At 43.5% G+C, this 23,026-nt stretch overlaps 1 protein-coding gene across 5 annotated transcripts in view; it reads left to right on the top strand.

The window, feature by feature from the left end:
* LOC139530679 (palmitoyltransferase ZDHHC14-like) overlaps positions 1–23,026 on the top strand; it is a 94,081-nt gene that overhangs the window by 36,556 nt on the left and 34,499 nt on the right. For all 5 annotated transcript variants that reach the window (XM_071327296.1, XM_071327294.1, XM_071327291.1 and 2 more), the window contains one exon: positions 7,184–7,344. In XM_071327296.1, the coding sequence (XP_071183397.1) occupies positions 7,184–7,344 (161 nt within the window). The remainder of the gene's footprint in view (positions 1–7,183; positions 7,345–23,026) is intronic.

Raw genomic sequence — 23,026 nt, 5'->3', positions numbered from 1 at the left:
GATTAATTTGCTTAATTTTAAGAAGTTATTTGGCCACTTTAGTTGTGATACAAACCTTATCATAACATATAGGCCTATGGGCTAGGATTCATGAGGTGTGTGACTTTGAAAAAGTGCTGTTTCTTGCCTTAATGCACAAGCTGGGCATCATTCACAAGTGATAATACATCATTCACAAGTGATAGGCTAATATTGTCACCCATCAGACTATTCTTAATTTAATGTTGTCTTTAGATATACTAAATAATACGTGTGAAATTAGTTTTGATTTAGAATTGACCGTTATCTCGGAACAGGGGCAGAGGGAAAATACATGTAATCTATGCACTTAAATAGCAAATGGATGACTCTTTTCCCCGTGGTTTATTTTCATGCAAGCCAGGTAGGCTATACTCCTGTTGTAAATCTAAGGAATGTGCTTAATATTAGGAAAGTTGATAGATAAATATAGTAGGCCTATCCTTCAGAAAGCTGATGGGATCTTCCTATTTTTAATATAGCCATCAAAACTGTGATTTCTCACGCAATTGCATAGCCTATAGAAATGTTGCGCAACTCATGGGCACTCATTAAGTGTTTGATTAGATTTTTGATTACATTTGCGTTGTCAGTGATTTAGAGGGACAATTGAGTACTGAGTACCAGGCAGTTAGCAAGTGTGGTAGGCTACTAATTACCATCAGCAGCATCAGAGCTTGGAGAAGCCTAGTTACCGTTACTAAACGGTCACGTGGAATTTGACTGCCGTCATGACTCGTGACCGCCAGCATGGCAGTAATACGGTCACTAACAGCCTTAGTCTCAACTCACAAGGTCCAGGTCTCAAGTCAAGTCCCCAGTAGAATGGGTCGAGACTCGAGTCAAGTCCAAAGTCAAAGTCTAAGAGAAAGTCCCAAAAAATTCAAGTTAAGTCTGAAGTAAAGGAAAATAAAAATCTATACAGGCAATGACTTGTTCAGCTACACATTTTGTATATTTATTGAGGCTACCAGACAGCTCTTTTCATTATTTTGTCTACAACAAATTCCAAATGCAAGCTTCATAAGTCAATTATAGATTTCAAGCAATGTTGACATACCAAAAGACCAGTAGGCCTATGCTAGTAATTGTTGCTTGATGCTTCTCTGGTGAGCTTGCAAGGTAAACTGTTCATATTCTTGATCACAAATTATTTTTGGTGCATGTTCATTTATGGCAATCCTCTCTCCTTACAATTTGACGATTGACCTGCACCCGATCCTATAGCTGTGCAACAAATCACCAATCTGTTCGCTAGCTCGGTGGTTTTCAAACTTTTTGACCTGTGACCCCCAAAAAGGAGTGGTTCAAAGCATGCGACCCCGGCACATGCACACGCGTACAGGATGAACTCACGTGCACAAGATGCAAGATCCAGAAATAAACGTGCATTTTGAGCTGAAAGTCGTTCATGTTAGTAGTTAATATAAACTAGGGATATCATGTCACATTGTCACTTCTCTGGAGTCCAGACCAAGCAGGATCAAACGGCTATCCTGTATGCAGCGGTGGCTGCAGGATCGGATGGAAAGCATGATCTGTCTGTGGACTTTTTCCTCAGAAATATTGTAACATATTCTGGCAAATAAATTACATCTTCATCCCATAAGTATTGAAGGTAGTGCGATGATACAGCTATCTTTAGACATATAGCCAATACCACCACTGAGGAATATAATTATAACCCAGCCAAACAAGGCCTATCGGAAATATGGAAAATGATCAATGAAGTCATCAGGTAGCCAGACTATTGTTGTTGCAAAGATGCGTCTGTAGCTAAATGGTACTTTATATGGATAATGTTAATTTACAGTAGGTAGGTAAAGGCTATTCTGTTTTAATTAGTTGTTTTTTTTAACAAGCGCTTTCTGGTCCCTAATCTGAGTGTTCGTTTCCTTTGCGCACCAATGCTGATGATCAACAGTCAAGACGAGCAACTTTTTGCTTCTGAAGCACAGATTAGATGTTTTTTAAACAAGAATTTGGTGCTATGCCTAGGCCTATGTTAGTGACCAGATCGAAGAACACAGGTAGAAATATAAAATACAAATGGTTGTAAATATGTATGCAAATAATATATTTTCTTGATTTCAGTTTCACACTTGCAACCTCCCAGAACCATCTTACTGCTCTAGCTTACCCGACCTGTGTTGATTGATAGTTTGCTAGTCCAGTCAGAGGGTTGAGTGTGCATTTCACTAGCCAATCTGTTTTATTTTTGCAAGTGCGATACTGTCTCTGGCTGCGTGGAGAGTAGTCCACAGAGACTCTGTGCCACAACATGAGTGACAAAACATTACAAAACCTGGTCAGATCATTTCAAGTCATCAGTCAAGTCTTAGTTATTTTATTTTCTATCAGTTGAGTTTCAAGTCATCAACTGTTTCATCCACACACCTCTACTTTTACCTTCACTTTCTGTGGGAGCTCATTTTTCTCTACAGCTCTGGGAACTTAGTGAAACGGGAGCTACTCTCACCTTGTCTCTATTCTCACTTTCTATAGTAGGTACAGGTTTGGCATGTTAGCCAGCTGCAGGCAGCAACTGCTGCCCAGTTGTGGTAGTAGTACAGCCTTCATGATGTAGTGTCCCCTGGACCCTGGTAGCAGCCCCACTGAGGGATGGGAGCGTTGGAATGGGATTGGCAAGGACCAGGGTGTACCCTAGGGACAGACCAGCAGTCCAGGCACCCAGACACCTGATACACAGAACCGGAAAAAACAGTGGATCGGAAGACTGTCACACCCGCAATCTGGCCATCAACACACTCCTCTCACCTCCTGGCCAAGGTTCCTTTAGTTTTGGCTGCATTCATTTTGGCTAGTCGACGAAACATAATCTCAAACCTGAGATGGTTACATTTTTACCAGCCAGCTTTAGAACAGTGATGGATCCTTAGCTCAACTGAGCTTCAGCTTTGGACTCCCATCCTCCACTTAAGCACCAAAGCCCAGAATGACATACTTATTAATAGTGTGGCCAGGTTGGTGGGAGTGCTGGCTCCAGCTCCAGCTCTGGCTCTGCACAGCGGGTATGGCCAGGCTTCCAAGGTGTTGCCATCTGGAGGGAGGTGATGGTGATACATTCAGGATGACTTATATCCGCTTGGAAGTAACAGTCCTCTGCCATAACTCTGCTGGATAGTCAACCACCACAGCTCCCTGCTTCACAGTATCTTTGCCTAGTATGCTATGTTTCCTGGTTCTCACATAGTGCCGTAACTAACAGATGGCAAACATGACTAAAGATAGCCTGCTCTCACCTCTCTTATCACATCTCTTAATCCACATACGCGAAAGGATGTATGTCACTCTCATCAACCTATCACTGCCTTTTCGAGGCCCCAGCCAGGTCTTTATGATCAAGTGTGTTTTTGCTTGGAATTGATTTTCACACAACAATCAATGAATGAGAGTAGCTTAAGTGCTCTGAATGGCAGTAATGCTTGTCCTCTTGTCGCAGGCATTTTCCCCTCCTGCTGTTGAATATCATACTAATGGAATAATCGAGCCCTCTCGCCTCGCTGGACCCTATCGCATGTCATCTAGCCTCCTCACAACAATTCCTCCTGAGAGACAGTAATGCATGTTTAGGATCACTTCTCCTTCTGTGTTGTGAATGGAACAATTTGGGCACAGTTCAATGTTAAGTGATTTGTTATTTGTGAATGACATTTGTTGACGTGTGTGTGTTTGACTTATTAACCGTTAAAGTCTGATCAGGTGAAGTCCGACCTCCTTATATCCTTCAGTGATCATAGCAATATCTCTGCTACATCCCTGGTTATAAATGATGTGGTTAACTTTATGGATTAAAGGTAACATTGTGCTGCCCGCTTCATTGATCTGTCAAAGGCCTTCAATACTGTTGATCACTCACTGCTAATTCAGATGTTTTTTATATTGATGGTGTTAAATCAGGGTTTCTGGACATAATAAAAAGTGTCCTGCAATTGTCTATTTGTGGAAAAATCCCCCTGATTTAATTATTGTCTCATCCCTATTCACTTATGACTTTTAAAAAAATGACTTTTTAAAATTATTATGAGCAAATATTATTTATTTGGAACGGCAAGCCAGACAAAATGAAATGGGCCTATTTATATAATCAATATGAATTCTGAGGGCAGAAATGATTAAATATTAAAGCATTGGACCTCTCACTAAAGGCTTTATTCATACAAAAACTAGACTTAAATCCGAACTGATTCTCTAGCAGATTAGTAAGAATGGCTCACCTCGTGTTTGATACTGTATATACAGTGCATTCGGGAAGTACTCAGACCACTTGACTTTTCCACATTTTGTTACGTTACAGTTTTTCTTCATCAGTCTACACACACTACCTCATAATGACAAAGCAAAAACAGTTTTAATTTTTTTATTTTGCAAATATATAAAAATAAAACCTAATAAACCGAATTTACGTAAGTATTCAGACCCTTTGCTCTGAGCCTCCAAATTGAGCTCAGCTGCATCCTGTTTCCATTGATCATACTTAAGATGTTTCTACAACTTGATTGGAGTCGACCTGTGGTAAATTAAATTGATTGGACATGACTTGGAAAGGCAAATACCTGTCTATATAAGGTCCAACAGTTGACATGGCTTGGTTTTTGCTCTGACACACAATGAGGTTGAAGGAATTGTTTGTAGTGCTCCGAGACAGGATTGTGTCAAGGCACAGATCTGTGGAATGGTACCAAACAATTTCTGCAGCATTAATTTGTTAATTTGTTAGTTTGTAACCACCAAGAATCTTCCTAGAGCTGGCCGCCTAGCCAAACTGAGCAATCAGGAGATGGGCCTTGGTCAGGGAGGTGACCAAGAACCCGATGGTCACTCTGACAGAGCTCCAGAGTTCCGCTGTGGAGATGGAAGAACCTTCCAGAAGGACAACATTCTCTGCAGCACTCCACCAATCAGGCTTTTATGGAAACCACTCCCCAGTAAAAGGCACATGACAGACAGCTTGGAGTTTGCCAAAAGGCACCTAAAGAACTCAGAACATGAGAAACAAGATTCTCTGGTCTGATGAAACCAAGATTTTACTTTTTGGCCTGAATGCCAAGCGTCATGTCTGGAGGAAACCTGGCACCATCCCTACGGTGAGGCATGGTGGTGGCAGCATCACGCTGTGGGGATGTTTGTCAGTGGCAGAGACTGGGAGAGACTAGTCAGGATCGATGCAAAGCTGAATGGATCAAAGTACAGCAGGATCCTTGATGAAAACCTGCTCCAGAGCACTCAGGACCTCAGACTGGGGCGAAGGTTCACCTTCCAAAAGGACAGTGACCCTAAGCACACAGCCAAGACAACGCAGTGGCTTCGGGACAAGTCTCTGAATGTCCTTGAGTGGCCCAGCCAGAGCCCGGACTTGAACCCGATCGAACATCTCTGGAGAGACTTCAAAATAGCTGTGCAGCGATGCTCCCCATTCAACCTGACAGAGCTTGATAGTTTCTGCAGAGAAGAATGGGAGACACTCCCCAAAAAAGCTGTGCCAAGTTTTTGGAGCGTCATACCTAAAGAAGACTTGAGGCTGTAATCGCTGCCAAAGGTCCTTCAACAAAGTACTGAGTACTTATGTAATAGTGATTATTTCAGCTTTTTTTTTGTTGTAAACATTTGTAAAAACCTGTTTTGCCTTGTCATTATGGGGTATTGTATGGAGATTTATAAGGGGGAAAAAATTATTTAATCAATTTTAGACTAAGGCTGTAACGTAACAAAATGTGGAAAAAGTCAAGGGGTCTGAATACTTTCTGAATGCACTGTATATACAGTACCAGTCAAAAGTTTGGACACCTACTCATTCAAGGGTTTTTCTTTATTTTTTAAAACTATTTTCTACATTGTAGAATAATAGTGCAGACATCCACACCATGAAATAACACGTATGGAAACATGTAGTAACCAAAAAAGTGTTAAACAAATCAAAATATTTTTATATTTGAGATTCTTCAAAGTAGCCACACTTTGCCTTTGACAGCTTTGCACACTCTTGGCATTTCTCTCAAGTTTCACCTGGAATACTTTTCCAACAGTCTTGAAGGAGATCCCACATATACTGAGCACTTGTTAGCTTGTTTGTCCTTCACTCTACGGTCCAACTCATCCCAAACATTGCCTCTATGGCAATTCAGAAAACTGATTGCGGACCTTATTACTGATGAATGTCTTTGTTTTTTATGACAGTGTTTTCCTTTCTGGTTGCATTTTGTATTTATATTTTGATGTCTGTGATTTCTGTAATTCAGGGCTCATCTGTAAAAGAGACCTTGGTCTCAGTAGGACTCCCTGATTCAAAATAATACAAAAAATGTACTTCTCAAAGTATTGTCATATAAGACTTGCTCTCCTTTGCCTTTCATTATTTTCTTTTTGTATTTTACCCCCATTTGTCTCCCCAATTTCGATCTTGTCTCATTGCTGCACCTCCCCAACGGGCTCGGGCGAAGCGAAGGTGGAGTCATGCGTTCTCCGAAACATGACACGCCTAACCACGCTCCTTAACACCAGCCAGCTTAACCCAGAAGCAAGCCGCACCAATGTTGTAGGAGGAAACACGTTCAACTGGTGACTGGCCCGCTCAAGGACTGGCTAGAGCGCGATGAGTCAAGTAAAGCTATTGGACAAATTCAGATGCTTCGTTCCGTTTGCTTCCGTTTTTAAGAAATGTTTTGCAACGTAATCGGAGTAATGAATACGCCTGAGGCGAGCCAGCACTAGGGGGAGAGAGGTGTCAGGCTTAAAAAAAAACTGTGGTGCGCATATGTCTTGTTATGCTGTCTTGCATGCAAATTCTCCAGAGTAGCCTAAAGTTTACCTCTTCCTCTCTGATTTTATTTAAATTACACAACTTTCCCCAGGCCTTTTATAGCCAATCGTCTAGTTAGGCTATAAGATTAAAAATAACGTTTTTAGATAAGAGGTGATGAGTCTCCGTATCTAATATCTACGCTCTGCTTTGAAATTGAGCTTGGTGTGGAGGATAATTCTACCCACTTCCGACCCAACACTTTTTCCTGTCCTGCCAACATACGCCGCTGTTTCTAGTGATGGTCATGTGTTTGGCTTGGTGCAGCCTGCTCTGAATACTACAGTTTCATGAAGATCTGTATGAGTCTGACTCTGGCCCTTTCTCTCTCGTGTTCTACCCTAGCTGTCCGTTCCTGTCGCTGCAGCTCACCCCAGCCATCCCAGTGATTGGGGGGGTGCTGTTTGTCTTTGTGCTGGGGACTCTCTTCAGGACCAGCTTCAGTGACCCAGGGGTCCTGCCCCGAGCAACGCCCGATGAAGCTGCTGACCTGGAGAGACAGATCGGTAAGAAGACCTCTCTCTATTCGCTCTTTGTCACATTTCCTCTTTCTCCCTTCTTCTTAATCCTCCCTCTCACACGCCCTCCTCCTTTTCCTCCCTCCCTCCTTCTTTCATGTTCCCTCCTCTGTACAGCCACCGCTCCCTCTCACCTTGACCTCCACCTGCTAGGCCAAGGCCAGTGGTCTTGTTGTCTGACTGATGCCTCTCCCTCAGGGGCGGCTGTGTTCCATTTAGCCCCTGGCAGGTCACATACAGTGCATTTGGAAACTATTTAGACCCTTTGACTTTTTCCACATTTTGTTACGTTACAGCCTTATTCTAAAATCGATTAAATACATGTTTTTCCTCATCAATCTACAAACAGTACCCCATAATGAAAATGCGAAAACAGGTTTACATTTTTTTTTTTGCAAATGTATTACAAATAAAAAAACTAATACCTTATTTACATAATGTTCAGACTCTTTGCTGTGAGACTTGAAATTGAGCTCAGGTGCATCCTGTTTCCATTGATCACCCTTGATGTTTTTACAGCTTGATTAGCTGTCAAATTCAATTGATTGGACATGATTTGGAAAGGCACACACCTGTCTATAAGGTCCCACAGTTGACAGTGCATGTCAGAGCAACAACCCAGCCATGAGGTTGAAGGAATTATCCGTAGAGCTCCGAGACAGGATTGTGTCGAGGCACAGGTCTGGGGAAATGTACCAAAAAATGTCTGCAGCATTGAAGGTCCCCAAGAACACAGTGGCCTCCATCATTCTTAAATGGAAGAAGTTTGGAACCACCAAGACGGCCAAACTGAGCAATCGGGGGAGAAGGTCCTTGGTCAGGGAGGTGACCAAGAACCTGAAGGTCACTCTGACAGAGCTCCAGCGTTTCCTCTGGAGTTGGGAGAACCTTCCAGAAGGACAACCATCTCTGCAGCACTCCTCCAATCAGGCCTTTATGGTAGAGGGTTGAGGTTAGGGCTCTGTGCAGGCCAGAAGCCACTCCTCAGTAAAAGGCACATGATAACCCGCTTGGAGTTTGCCAAAAGGCACCTAGAAACTCTGACCATGAAAAACTAGATTCTCTGGTCTGAAACCAAGATTGAACGCTTTGGCCTGAATGCCAAGCGTCACGTCTGATAGCAACCTTGCACCATCCCTACGGTGAAGCATGGTGGTGGCAGCATCGTACTGTGGGGATGTTTTTCAGCGGCAGGGACTGGGAGACTATTCAGGATCGAGGGAAAGATTAACGGAGCAAAGTACAGCGAGATCCTTGATGAAAACCTGCTCCAGAGCGCTCAGGACCTCAGACGGGGCGAAGGTTCACCTTCCAACAGGACAACGACCCTAAGTACACAGGGGTGGCACTGTACTGTACTGGAGCACTGAAGGCTGTGGGAACTTGTGTGCCCATCACGTCTTCAAAACTACATCTCCCATGATCCCACATCACAGTCCCTCTATCAGCTCTGTAGTTCATCCCAGGATCACCTACCATGCCCATGTCTGTCATTGGCAGCATCCAAACAAACTGCCTCTTGCCCAGATCCAAGGGTGTATCTGTAGTGGTGTGCCAAGCAGTGACTAGCTGCTGTCTACATGGACAGATCTTTCTATTTATCTGTTCTTAATATAAACCTCTGAATCCAGCTATCTATCCCACAATGGTGATTTTAGGACCATGTTAGGGCTCACTACCCATCCACCCCCAAGCACAGACTGAGCACCCCTCCAGTTTATGAAATCTCCAGTCCGGATTAATGCTGCCCATACATTAACCTGGCTAGAATACTGGCTAGAGGTCCTTTGTCAGAAATGCCAGATTTAACCCACTGAGAGAAAGGTCACTGGCTTTTCCCATAGTGAGGAGAGAGAGGAAAAAGCCCTTAAATGTAATGTGGATTACATACTCTGACTGTCAGGTTCTTTCTCTCTCTCACTCCCTTATTCCCTCCACTCCTTCCACCTCTCCCTCATTCTCGCTCTCTCTCTGGTTCCCACTGTTGCCCAATACTCCAGTCATGCCCTGGCTGGATGACATGCAGACACATTAAAGCACATCTGATAGCTCTTATCCTGATCCAGCTCTCACAATGAGTAGACATCTTACTCTGCTTCAGACTCTCACTCTTTGTGTTTTATCTCTGTCTTCACCTTTATATTCCTTGACCCCCCCCCCCCCCCCCCATCTTTCTCTCTGTGACTTGGCCTATCTCACATGAATCTTTCTGGCCTCTTTCACCATCTCTACCATCTCCCTTTCCATCTTTCTCTGTCACACGCACACACACACACTCGCACACCCACGTCAGGGCTCATTCCTCACGTTTACAGGCTGTATTTCTTAGGCTTTGTGTGTAAGTGGCTGGCTGCTCCCATCCGTCCTCAGCCTAGACAGCCATGCTCTTTTCCAGCAGCGCAACCTTATATGACTTGACACACCCAAGCGCACGAACACACACACACGCACACACACTGACTGCACGTCTCTGAGAAGACGAGCCTCGTCTTCAGAGGGGGCTCTCATTAGTGGAGCTGAAGCTCTCCCTCTCGCTGTGCTTCACAGCGAGACGTGAGTGTGCGGTGTTGTCATAGCATGGTATGTTATGTATTCTCTGTTTCACTGGATGAATGAGCATTCTACAGCCCGCTCTGCTACTGGTGTTAGAGGTGCTTCCTTTACGACGCATGCTGTTATTACAAAGCCTTTTTTACTGTCAGTGTTTACAGGGTTGTAACTGTGCAGACAGACTAGAGACTCTCTGGCAACTCGGCTCATGTCATCAACTCCCTCCCTGCCTGGGTTGATATTGTGGGAAAATACCAAAGTCTGGCAGTCAGTCTGTAAAAAGGCTGATACAGACAACTCAGATTTATGTGTGTTTTTATTTTTACCAGCCTAGCAGTGTTGATTTTTGAAATATACTACCTGGCCTATGATGGACAACGATAAAACACAGTATCTCACCTATCTGGTGTATGTGACAATAAAATACAATAAAAGTCATTGTTTATTTGTCAGTTTGAATCCATGTTCCTGGTAGTGTTGTTGAAGGTAACGAGCAGTGGGTTCCAAGGACCAGAGCTGGTGTTGCTGTGAGAGAATGACTAAATATAGGCATATTAACTCATGGGACTGGTTCCTGGAGAGAGAGAGCGAGGCAGAGAGAGAACGAGGCAGAGAGAGAATCTCCCTGCTTCAGCGGCCTCCACAGTGTGAGGGAAGGAAATGAGATAGTTTCTGCCTGCTGTGGTCAGTCGCATTTTGCAGAAAGAAACACTGTCCGAGTGTATTAGTGGTCCTTAAAATGATACCTACTGATGCTTGGCGTGACATGACGTGCACACTGTCCAATTTGTCTATGGCCTAAGTGCTTGTTACGTTGCCTAGCTTATAGTGTTATGACAGCGTGGTGTAAGCTCTCCCTGACTCCTTGGAAAGATGACAGTCAGTCAGTCAGGCTAAATTAGAATAGATCACATAGTGAAGTAATGTTGAACTGGTTCTTCCTTAATTCCCAGCAGCCTTCTGAATAATTCATGCTCTTGTCTTCCATTCAAAGTGGTAAAGGGCCTCAGTTCACCTCTGGTATTGATCTGTTGTGAAACTATAGACGGAATGAGACGGAACACGGTGCCTATTCATCGGTGCCCTATGTCTGGGATGCAATGTGTGTCCTATAACAGGAAGTGCAGTGTTGTGTCCTGTGTTGTTGTAGATGTTTGCTGGATGGACACATCTGTCTATCGTTAGGGGAACCACAGAGGGGAACTGTGGTTTGCTGAGAGCAGCAACTTTCTCACTCCCACTTTCACTCACTCTTTCTCTCCCTCAATAACTCTCCACCTCACCCACTCTCCATCTCACTCCCATCTCCGCTGGGCTCAGTGGCTAAAGCCTGCTGTGTAAATCAATGGGCCCCTGTCCTGACTCCTGTCCTGTCCCTGCTACACTACAATACCAAAGCTATGTAAACACCTGCTAGTCGAACATCTCATTCCAAAATCATGGGCATTAATATGGAGTTGGTCCCCCCTTTGCTGCTATAACAGCCTCCACTCTTCTGGGAAGGCTTTCCACTAGATGTTGGAACATTGCTGCTGGGACTTGCTTCCATTCAGCCACGAGAGCATTAATGAGGTCGGGCACTGATGTTGGGCGATTAGGCCTGGCTCGCTGTCGGTGTTACAATTCATCCCAAAGGTGTTCGATGGGGTTGAGGTCAGGGCTCTGTGCAGGCCAGTCATGTTCTTCCACATCGATCTCGACAAACCATTTCTGTATGGACCTCGCTTTGTGAACTTGGGCATTGTCATGCTGAAACAGGAAAGGGCCTTCCCCAAACTGTTGCCACAAAGTTGGAAGCACAGAATCGTCTAGAATGTCATCGTATGCTGTAGCGTTAAGATTTCCCTTCACTGGAACTAAGGGTTCTAACCGTAACCATGAAAAATAGCCTCAGACCATTATTCCTCCTCCACCAAACTTTACAGTTGGCACTATGCATTCGGGAAGGTAGCATTCCCCTGGCAACCGCTAAACACAGATGTGTCCATCAGACTGCCAGATGGTGAAGTGTGATTCATCACTCCAGAGAACGCGTTTCCACTGCTCCAGAGTTCAATGGCAGCGAGCTTTGCACCACTCCAGCCGATGCTTAGCATTGCGCATGTTGATCTTAGGCTTGTGTGTAGCTACTCGGCTATGAAAACCCATTTCATGAAGCTCCCGACGAACAGTTCTTGTGCTGACGTTGCTTCCAGAGGCAGTTTGGAACTCGGTAGTGAGTGTTACAACTGAGGGCTGGCGTTTTTTTATTTTATTATTTTTTACGCGCTTCAGCACTCAGCAGTCCCGTTCTGTGAGCTTGTGTGGCCTACCACTTCGCGGCTGAGCCCTTGTTGCTCCTAGACGTTTCCACTTCACAATAACAGCACTTACAGTTGAACGGGGCAGCTCTAGCAGGGCAGACATTTAACCAAATTACTTGCATCCTATGATAGTGCCACGTTGAAAGTCACTGAGCTCTTCAGTAAGGCCATTCTACTGACAATGTTTGTCTATGGAGATTGCATGGCTGTGTGCTCGATTTTTATACTCCTGTCAGCTACGGTTGTGGCTGAAATAGCCGAATCCACTAATTTGAATGGGTGTCCATATACTTTTGCATATATAGTGTATGTGTGTACTGGATATGATAGTAGGGGAACTCTCCAGCACAGTCAGCCTAGTAGATCAATCTCCACTGTTGTTAGTGCAGCTCCTCTTTCCAGGCAACCTGTTTGTCTGCCTGTCTGCCTGTCTGCCATGTTTAACAATACAGGCCCTGGGCAGAAGTGGCATCACTGCAGAGACTGAGAATCTGGCATCCTTCAGGTGGGTGCATGCCAACTCCAAAAGCTCTCAGAAAGACATTACCAGAACGACGGTGGAGATCTCTCTTCCCTTCTGGTCTCTTCTGCTGTGCGTGCCAGAGACCGAGTGTAGACGAGCCAGTAAATGTCAGGGGATGTTTCTAAAGCCTGTGGCCATGCTAAACTCCTGCTCCTCTCCCTGCAGAGGAAATAGGTGGTGTGTGTGATGGTGATCGGCTGAGGAGGATGCACTGACATTTAGGGTTTGTTGGTCGCAGCCAGGCCCTATATGATTATTAAGGTTTCCCACAAGGCTCCTGAGAAGTTTTGAACAATTCAAGTGTTTGTGTGAGTGCATACTGTGTGTGGTCGAGAAATGCATCAGCAGCAGGGCCCTCCTTATATTTCACAGCTCTTTCATCCATCTTCTATCCTCCCACCCTTCTATCCTCCCTTTCTTCTCCTTCCTCTATCCCTCTTCTCCCGCTGCCCATGCTGCCAGACAGACAGTCTTGTTACAGGGAGAGGAGAAGAGAGGCAGAGCAGTGGAACCAGGGTTATAGCTCTGTCTCCCTGTCATGCATGTCTTTAACCCTCAGAGGATGTGCTCCAAACAGTTTCCTTTCCTCAGAGTCACACAGTGTGACTGGCTGGGTATGCATGACTGTCTTAAAGAACATCCCAAAATAGATTGATTTCTACAGTGCTCTTTGTGTTTGACCGCCACCCAGTCTCTATCAAGATACCCAATCTACTAGAATATGGAATAGAGAAGGTGGCGGCAACCCAATAGAACACCCTGGATGATGAACCTCTTACTCCTGCATATTATTGGCAACATTTTGAGTTGAGTATTTCTGTGTTTGATGTCTTCTCTGGGTTTATAGAACAAGCCATGGAAGAGCCAGTACCCTGGCATACATATTATCTGCCCACTCACTGTAAGAAGTATGAAATGTTATTCCCCCGAGATGCCAGGACAGGGAGAGAATACATCAAGCACTGATGAGTCTGAGCAGCGTGCCACCCAACATCAGACCTGGGCCTGACTGACTGATGGCTGCTCTGGTAGTAGTACCACAGAGAGGGAGTTTAGAAAATGCCAACACTGCCTCAGTAACAGAGTGAGAATGTACACTGAGTGTACAAAACATGAATCCAGTTGAAAGCTTTGATCCCTTATTGATGTCACTTGTTAAATGAGTGTAGATAAAGGGGAGATGACAGGTTAAATAATGATTTTTAAGCCTTGAGACAATTGTGAAATGGATTACGTGTGTGCCGTTTAGAGGGTGAATTGGCAAGACAGAAGGTTTAAGTGCCTTTGAACTGGAGTTCGACCGATTAATCGGAATGGCCGATTCATGTTAGTTTAAATTCATGTTTTTAAAAATAATTCTCCACAATTTCGTGGTATCCAATTGGTAGTAGTTACAGTCTTGTCTCATCCCTGCAACTCCCGTACGGACTCGGGAGAGGCAAAGGTCGAGAGCCATTCGTCCTCCGAAACACAACACAACCTAGCCGCACTGCTTCTTGACACAACGCACATCCAACCCGGAAGCCAGCCGCACCAATGTGTCGGAGGAAACACCGTACGTACACCTGGCGACCTGGTCAGCGTGCACCTGGCCCGACACAGAAGTCGCTAGTGCGCAATGAGTGCACGCAGAGTCAGGGTATATGCAACAGTTTGGGCCGCCTGGCTCGTTGCAAACTAATTTGCCAGAATTTTACATAATTATGACATTGAAGGTTGTGCAATGTAACAGCAATATTTAGACTTATGGATGCCACCCGTTAGAAAAATACGGAACGGTTCCGTATTTCACTGAAAGAATAATTGTTTTGTTTTCGAAATGATAGTTTCCGGATTTGACCATATTAATGACCTAAGTCTCGTATTTCTGTGTGTTATTATATTATAATTAAGTCTACGATTTGATAGAGCAGTCTGACTGAGCAGTGGTAGGCAGCAGCAGGCTCGTAAGCATTCATTCAAACAGCACTTTGCTGCGTTTGCCAGCAGCTCTTCACAATGCTTCAATCATTGCGCTGTTTATGACTTCAAGACTATCAACTCCCGAGATTAGGCTGGCAATACTAAAGTACCTATTAGAACATCCAATAGTCAAAGGTATATGAAATACAAATGGTATAGAGAGAAATAGTCCTATAATAAGTACAACCTCATTAATATGGTCAAACCCGGAAACTATCATATCGAAAACAAAAAATATATTCTTTCAGTGAAATACGGAACAGTTCCGTATTTTATCGAACGGGTGGCAACCCTAAGTCTAAATATTACTGTTACATTGTACCAACCTTCAATGTTATGTCATAATTATGTAAAATTCTGGCAAATTAATTACGTTCTTTGTTAGGAATAAATGGCCTGTCAACAGTTCGCAACGAGCCAGGCGGCCTAAACTGCTGCATATACCCTGACTCAGCTGACACTGAAAGCAAGAGAAGTGACACAATTTCCCTAGTTAATATTGCCTGCTAACATGAATCCTTCTTTTAACTACATATGCAGGTTTAAAAAAATATACTTGTGTATTGATTTTAAGAAAGGCATTGATGTTTATGGTTAGGTACATTATTGCAACGATTGTGCTTTTTTCGCGAATGCTCTTTTGTTGAAGTAAGCTGTGATTTGATGATATTAACAGGCACCGCATTGATTATATGCAACGCGAAACAAGCTAGTTGACCTAGTAATATCATCAACCATGTGTAGTTAACTAGTGATTATGTGAATGTTGATTTGTTTTTTTATAAGATAAGTTTAATGCTAGCTAGCACCTTACCTTATTTCCTTGCAGCCACATGGTCCTTTTGATGCTGCACTTGTGTAACTGGTGGTCAGCATGCCACGCAGTCTCCTCGTGGATTGCAATGTAATCGTCCATAATCGGCGTCCAAAAAGGCAGATTACCGATTGTTATGAAAACTTGAAATCGGCCCTAATTGCAGTCTTGTCTCATCGCTGCAACTCCCGTACGGACTCGGGAGAGGCGAAGGTTGAAAGCTGTGCGTCCTCCCAAACACAACCTGAAGCCTATAGCTGAAGCCTATAGGGATGAGTTTAGGAAATTCATGTAAAGGATGACGCACTGCTTGCTTAATGAGTACCGCTTCGCTCTGATTCGGCTCATACGAGACTCAACTCAGGACCTCTTCCTTGCCGTCACATGTGACTGCCCTCCTGAAGCGTTCCAACCCAACGCGCTGTAAAAAAAGGCCTTCAACTGCGCAAGAGGCGACCCTTCAGGCTAATGAGTGAGTGTCACAGATCCCCATCTGCTACATTCACCCCACAATCTCACTCCACAGCGACCCCAGTGGTTAAGCTGAGCGCAACTGTAAATCTGGCACAAAAGTACCAGTGGCACTATTGTAAATGACTTCATGTTGCCTGCTTAGCGAGTACCACTCCCCCCTGATTCAGCTCATACGGAGACTCGACTCAAGACTTCTGCCTCAAACACACGTGACCTCCCTCCTGAGGCATTCCAGCCCATCGTGCTATTAAAAAAAGGCTGCCTTCAAATACGCAAGGAGCGCCACTTCAGGCTGAGGATCGAGTTTCACAGATCCCTATCTGCTACACAAATAAAAGTCTTCAAGATCCAGCAAGGTTACTCATTAAAAGAGTGTGGTTTGAGGCCTCCCGAGTGGTGCAGGGGTCTAAGGCACTGCATCACAGTGCTAGCTGTGCCACTAGAAATTCTGGGTTCGATTCTAGGCTCTGTTGCAACCGGCCGCAACCGGAAGACCCATGGGGCGGCGCACAATTGGCCCAGCGCTGTTTGGGTTAGGGGAGGGTTTGGCCGGCAGGGATGTCCTTGTCCCATCGCGCACTAGCGACATCTGTGGTGGGCCGGGTCACCTGGTGTACGGTGTTTCCTCCGACACACTGGTGCGGCTGCCTTCCGGGTTAAGCGGGCATTGTGTCAAGAAGCAGTGTGGCTTGGTTGGGTTGTGTTTGGGAGGACGCACGGCTCTCGACCTTCGCCTCTCCCGAGTCCGTACGGGAGTTGCAGCGATAAGACAAGACTGTAACTACCAATTGGTGCGTGGTTTAGTGATCCATGCTTATGTGATGAGCAACCTGAAGATGTGTTAGTTTGACATGTTTGTGGTAGTTTCAAGTCGTCATAAGGGTAACGTGACTGACTGAGTTAAGACTGTTAGCCTGTAAAGCCTAGGCATTGGTCCGGTGACTTGAATGGGTCTCTTCAAAGGGGGGTGAAGTGTAACAGGTGGTTCGGTGACCACGCTCAAACGGTAAACTGTATCTTCAGAAGCTTCTGCCGTTATAATTCAATTTGAAAGTTTTATTTTCAGTGTTATGTTTGTTTTCGTTAGGGGAGCCAAGTATTTTTTTTTTAAATGAATTGAAATTGATTTGTTTATTACATTTTCTTACTTTGAAAAGTGTTGCATTAATGAGAATTTGGTGGAAATTGTGGTCAAATGCATAATATCTGATAAAAATCATAATAATAATTATGAAATCGATGAGTACAGATCCTAATCTCAGTGATCCAAGAGGAAATTGTGAAAAATGACCCAATTACGGTTGTTTACACAATCCAAAAACGTTCCATTATTATCTGAGTGGGGCCTGAGATGGCATTTTCCACCACCATCAACAAAACCCAAAATGATGTAATTTCTGTGGGAAAATGGTGTTGCATCTCTCCAATAGAGTTCCAGACACTTGTAGAATCTATGCCAAGGTGCATTGAAGCTGTTCTGGCAGCTTGTGGTGGCCCAACGCCCTATTAACTTCTGCTTGGTCACAATCCCGGATCCGGGAGCATCCTCATCAGTAAAAAAGCTGACTAGCATAGCCTAGCATAGCGCCACAAGTAAATACTAGCATATAAATATCATGAAATCACAAGTCCAAGACACCAAATGAAAGATACACATCTTGTGAATCCAGCCATCATTTCCGATTTTTAAAATGTTTTACAGCGAAAACACTATCTATTTCTATTAGCTAACCACGATAGCAAAAGACTCAACCGCATATTTTAACAATTTTTTTTACCGCATAGGTAGCTATCACAAATTCGACCAAATAAAGATATAATTAGTCACTAACCAAGAAACAACTTCATCAGATGACAGTCTTATAACAGATTTATTGTATAGCATATGTTTTGTTCGAAAAATTTGCATATTTCAGGTATAAATCATAGTTTTACATTGCAGCCACCATCACAAATATCACCAAAGCAGCTAGAATAACTACAGAGAGAAACGTGAATTACCTAAATACTCATCATAAAACATTTATGAAAAATACATGGTGTACAGCAAATGAAAGACAAACATCTTGTGAATCCAGACAATATTTCAGATTTTTTAAGTGTTTTACAGCGAAAACACAATATAGCATTATATTAGCTTACTACAATAGCCAACCACACAACCGCATTCATTCACCGCAAAGGTAGCGATAGCGAAAAAACCAGCAAAAGATATACATTTATTCACTAACCTTCACAAACTTTTTCAGATGACAGTCCTATAACATCATATTACACAATACATATATGGTTTGTTCGAAAATGTGCATATTTAGCGGTACAATTCGTGGTTTTACAATGTGAATACGTAGTCAAAATGGACAAAAAATGTCAGGAGAAATCTTGGAGAGTCACCTAATCTAATCAAATACCTCATCATAAACTTTACTAAAAAATACATGTTGGACAGCAAATGAAAGATACACTAGTTCTTAATGCAACCGCTGTGTTAGATTTTTTTAAATAACTTTAGTACGACATACAGCTTACGTTATAGCGAGACAGCGCCCAAAATCAGGGCGGAAAATATGACTACACATTTTCGACAGAAATACGAAATAACATCATAAATGGTTCCTACTTTTGATGAGCTTCCATCAGAATGTTGTCCTTTGTCCAGAATAATCGTTGTTTGGTTGTAGAATGTCCTCTTCGCCTGTCGAATTAGCAACCAAAGCTAGCCATGTGGCGCAAATGTGCCCAACACCACATAACGCAAAGAAAAGAAAATGCCGAAAATCGCAATAAACTGATATAACTCGGTTTAAAATAACTACTTTATGATGTTTTTAACACATATATCAAATAAAATCCGAGCCGGAGATATCTATCGTCTATACCGAAAGCTTTTCAGAACGCAATCTGGGGGTCCCTTCTCGCGCCTTCCAAGACAATGAAAAATCTGGTCACGTCATTCCAAAAGCTCTTGTTCGGCCTCAGATCAAGCTAGACACCCCATTCCACCTCTCACTGCCTCGTGACATCTAGTGGAAGGCGTATGCAGTGCATGTAGATCCATAGATTTCAGGCAAATTAATAGGATGGCCCTGGAACAGAGCCTCGATTTCAGATTTTTCACTTCCTGACCGGAAGTTTGCTGCAAAATGAGTTCTGTTTTACTCACAGATATAATTCAAACGGTTTTAGAAACTAGAGAGTGTTTTCTATCCAATAGTAATAATAATATGCATATTGTACGAGCAAGAATTGAGTACGAGGCAGTTTAATTTGGGAACGATTTTTTACAAAGTGAAAATAGCGCCCCCCTATTGAGAAAAGGTTTAAGACACTTTGTGTTGGCGTTTCCTTTATTTTGGCAGTTACCTGTACACTGAGTATACGAAACATTAGGAACACCTTTCTAATGCTGATTGGCTGACAGCCGTGGTATATCAGACCGTATACCGCGGGTATGACAAAATATTTATTTTTACTGCTCTAATTACATTGGTAGCCAGTTTATAATAGCAATACAGCACCTCTGGGGTTTGTGGTATATGGCAAATATACCACGGCTACGGGCTGTATCCAGGCATTATATTGGCCATATACCACACCTCCTCATGCCTTATTTCTTAAATGTAGCCTATACTGTATTTAACTCGGTTCTCATTTGAATACTTTTTAAAAAACTTTGCTTGTTTATTACAGTTGCAAAGACATTGAAAAATTGTATTTAGTGAATTTCTTTCTAAAGATATCGGCTGTCACAGAGAGACAGATAAACATATTGATTCAATGTTTAGCTGAGATCTTCTGTGTGTTAAGTGACATTGAAGGGGGGGGGGAAAGCATCTAACGACGAACTTAGCTGTTCTACGAGTGGTCTGAGGCAGTTGGTAAATAACGAGCATTTTCAAGTGCAACTTTAGATGGTTTTGGGAAACGGTTCAGAGAATTAAACTATGCTCCTACGAAGGTTCTAATGATGAAATTAGTCTTAAGATGCTTTCGTGAAATCGGGCCCTGATCTGTTAGTGCAAGTGAGTTTGTGGAGCTCTTTACACCCGCGCTCGATCAATCCATTGTAGCTCCTCTCTCCCTCCCTCTACGGCACTCTGAGGAAGAGAGAGGGAGAGAGAGATGCGTACTCGGGGAGTTTTCACTTTGCTTCCACTAGCGTTCTATAATTACAATATTAGTTTGTGTTTCACATCTGCAAATGGCTAGTTTGTCTTTTTGTTAGCAAGTTGGGCCGAAATTGTGTTAGCCGCTAATACTACTCGCTAGTTAGCTAGCAAATAAATGTACTGAGTCAGAACAAACGTAACTAGCTATGCATCCTGATAATACAAGTGATGGTATGTTTGTGCAACAGTATCTTCTATATCAAAGAGGAATATGCAAAGCAAGAATATTTTACCTGCATGAAGTAGCTAAGAGAACATTATAGGGTCCCCTAGGAAACACTTATCAACACTTTGGTACCTACCCTGTCACAATAACTATATTCTAACTATAGAATTAGAATAATAATTATATTTCCATGATTCCAACAGCTCACTCAGGTGTTGCTCTAAATCGCAAGTCTAATCGCAATTGCAACATTTGGTGCCTGCAGCCTGGGGCAATAGGAAGTATATGTGTGTGTCATAGTAGATGCTCAGTGTTATCACCATTTGGAAACCCACTTTTGTTACCCACTGAAGAGAAAGTGCCCCACAACTAACAGTTTATCTGTCTGCGGAAGACTCGACATCCAGGACAGGAGTTATGTAATCAGCATTCACGCACGCACGCACACCCATACTCAGACAGTACCCCCCCAACACACACACACACACACACACACACACTCAAACAACATTTTATTAAAACCTACCCTACCTGATGTTTCTCCATGAATTTCAATCCCTTTTTGTCCAGCCAGCGTTGGTTTCCTCTGGGAGATGGTTTCCGGTCTCTCAGGTCTTTTGTTGGCTTGTCTTGAGGATTATGACTGGTCCCCCTGACGGGGAGATAAAAGGCTGTGTGATGAGGACTTGTAGATGGAGCCGCATGGCACATGAATAGAGCTGCTGCTGCTGGGACAGTAATTGCAGCCAGTTGAATTTACCAAATGGGTCCAGACAAAGAGAGAAAGAAAAGCATAACTTGTCGAGCAATTAGTGGGCTGGGTTGGCCTCTGCTGTTACTGATGGCCACCTGCCTTCTGTATGCCTCTGCATACTGGGCACACACACACACGGATCACTGTACAGTACGCCTCTGCATGTGTCTGAGAGGCAGAGCTTGTGCTAACTCAGGGAAAGTGTCTGTCTGTGTTGTCCTGGTCTCCCTGTGGGGCCCATCGGCCTCATTACCTCTCATCATGCAGACAGACGTACAGGAACCAACAGCAGCTGCTGGGACATCCTGTCCTGTACAGAGAATGCTCATACATAGTCACAAATAGCAGGGTGTCTTCTCCTTGTCCCTCATCTGCACTGATGTGAAAGGCACAGTCACAGAAGGCATCCACCATATAGATAGTCTGCTTTTTAAAGCAGTCTTCCTGAGGATTTAAGTTGACACCAACTGCCTAGGGCACACAGACTGACAAACTTATCCAGATTGACAGTCTTACGGGGGCTCGTTGGGACCCTTGCCTGAGTGGTGCCAAGCCCTGGAGTCCCCTGAAGAGAGAACAGTCTGACCTGAGTGTGGCCGACACACACACACAGTCTGAAATATGGAGGGATGGCCTGTCAAGATGAGATGGGGTCTGGAGTGTTTGGCTTGCTCCCCAGGGGTGTGAAAATAATGGACCTAATAATAGCCTATTGTTATGTTGACTTGACGTACAGAAGTAAGCACTTGTATGAAGGCTACCCTTCTCTTTGTGTCGTTTAAAGTCCAGAATCTTAAGTCCGGTGTCTCAGGTCATGGTCTTATTAAGCCGGAGGTACGTGTTCTGTTGTGTTGTTAGTGAGTGAAGGTCCGTCTGCTCATGCCCTGTTCTCATCCTCTACCTATCACCTCCCTATCCCTGCAGGATAGCAATTACGTTCTCTTTATACCCCGTCGAGATGGGCCTGTGCCGGGCAGACGCTTTGGCCGACATTGAATCCTCCTTTAGTCTCTCCTACTGTATGCCTCTCTGTGTGCTGGTTAGCTGTACCACTGCCCTCATCAACCCCTCTTATCACTACCGTCCTCCTTCCAGCTCCATCCTAGATCCAAACTGGCCTAGATCAAAACTGTGAAATCTGGTATTTTCTGCTAGTTTTCTGGGGGAGGTTGCATATAATCCTGCGTTGCATATAATCAATGCGTTGCCTGATAATTTATCATCGAATCACAGCCTACTTCAACTTTGCCGAACGGGTGATGATTTAACAAAAGCGCATTCTCGAAAAATGTACCTAACTTAAACATCAATGCCTTTCTTAAAATCAATACACAGAAGTATATATTTTTTAAATCTGCATATTTAGTTAAAAGAAATTAATGTTAGCAGGCAATATTAACAAGGGAAATTGTGTCACTTCTCTTGCATTCAGTGCAAGCAGAGTCAGGGTATATGCAGCAGTTTGGGCCACCTGGCTCGGTGCGAACTGCCAGAATTTTACATAATTAGGACGTAACATTGAAGGTTGTGCAATGTAACAGCAATATTTAGACTTAGGGTTGCCACCCGTTCGATAAAATACGGAACAGTTCCGTATTTCACTGAAATAATAACTTTTGTTTTCGAAATGATAGTTTCCGAATTTGACTATATTAATGACCAAAGGCTCGTATTTCTGTGTTTATTTTATTAGAATTAAGTCCATGATTTGATATTTGATAGAGCAGTCTGACTGAGCGGTGGTAGGCAGCAGCAGGTTCATAAGCATTCATTCAAACAGCACTTTACTGTGTTTTGCCAGCAGCTCTTAGCAATGCTTGAAGCACAGCTCAGTTTATGACTTAAAGCCTATCAACTCCCGAGATTAGGCTGGCAATACTAAAGTGCCTATAAGAACATCCAATAGTCAAAGGTATATGAAATACAAATGGTATAGAGAGAAATAGTCAACGCGT

This window comes from Salvelinus alpinus, chromosome 9 (genome assembly GCF_045679555.1).
Source record: "Salvelinus alpinus chromosome 9, SLU_Salpinus.1, whole genome shotgun sequence".
Taxonomy (NCBI): domain Eukaryota; kingdom Metazoa; phylum Chordata; class Actinopteri; order Salmoniformes; family Salmonidae; genus Salvelinus; species Salvelinus alpinus.
Note: the sequence above shows the minus strand (reverse complement) of the source record. Positions and strands in the feature narration are given on the sequence as shown.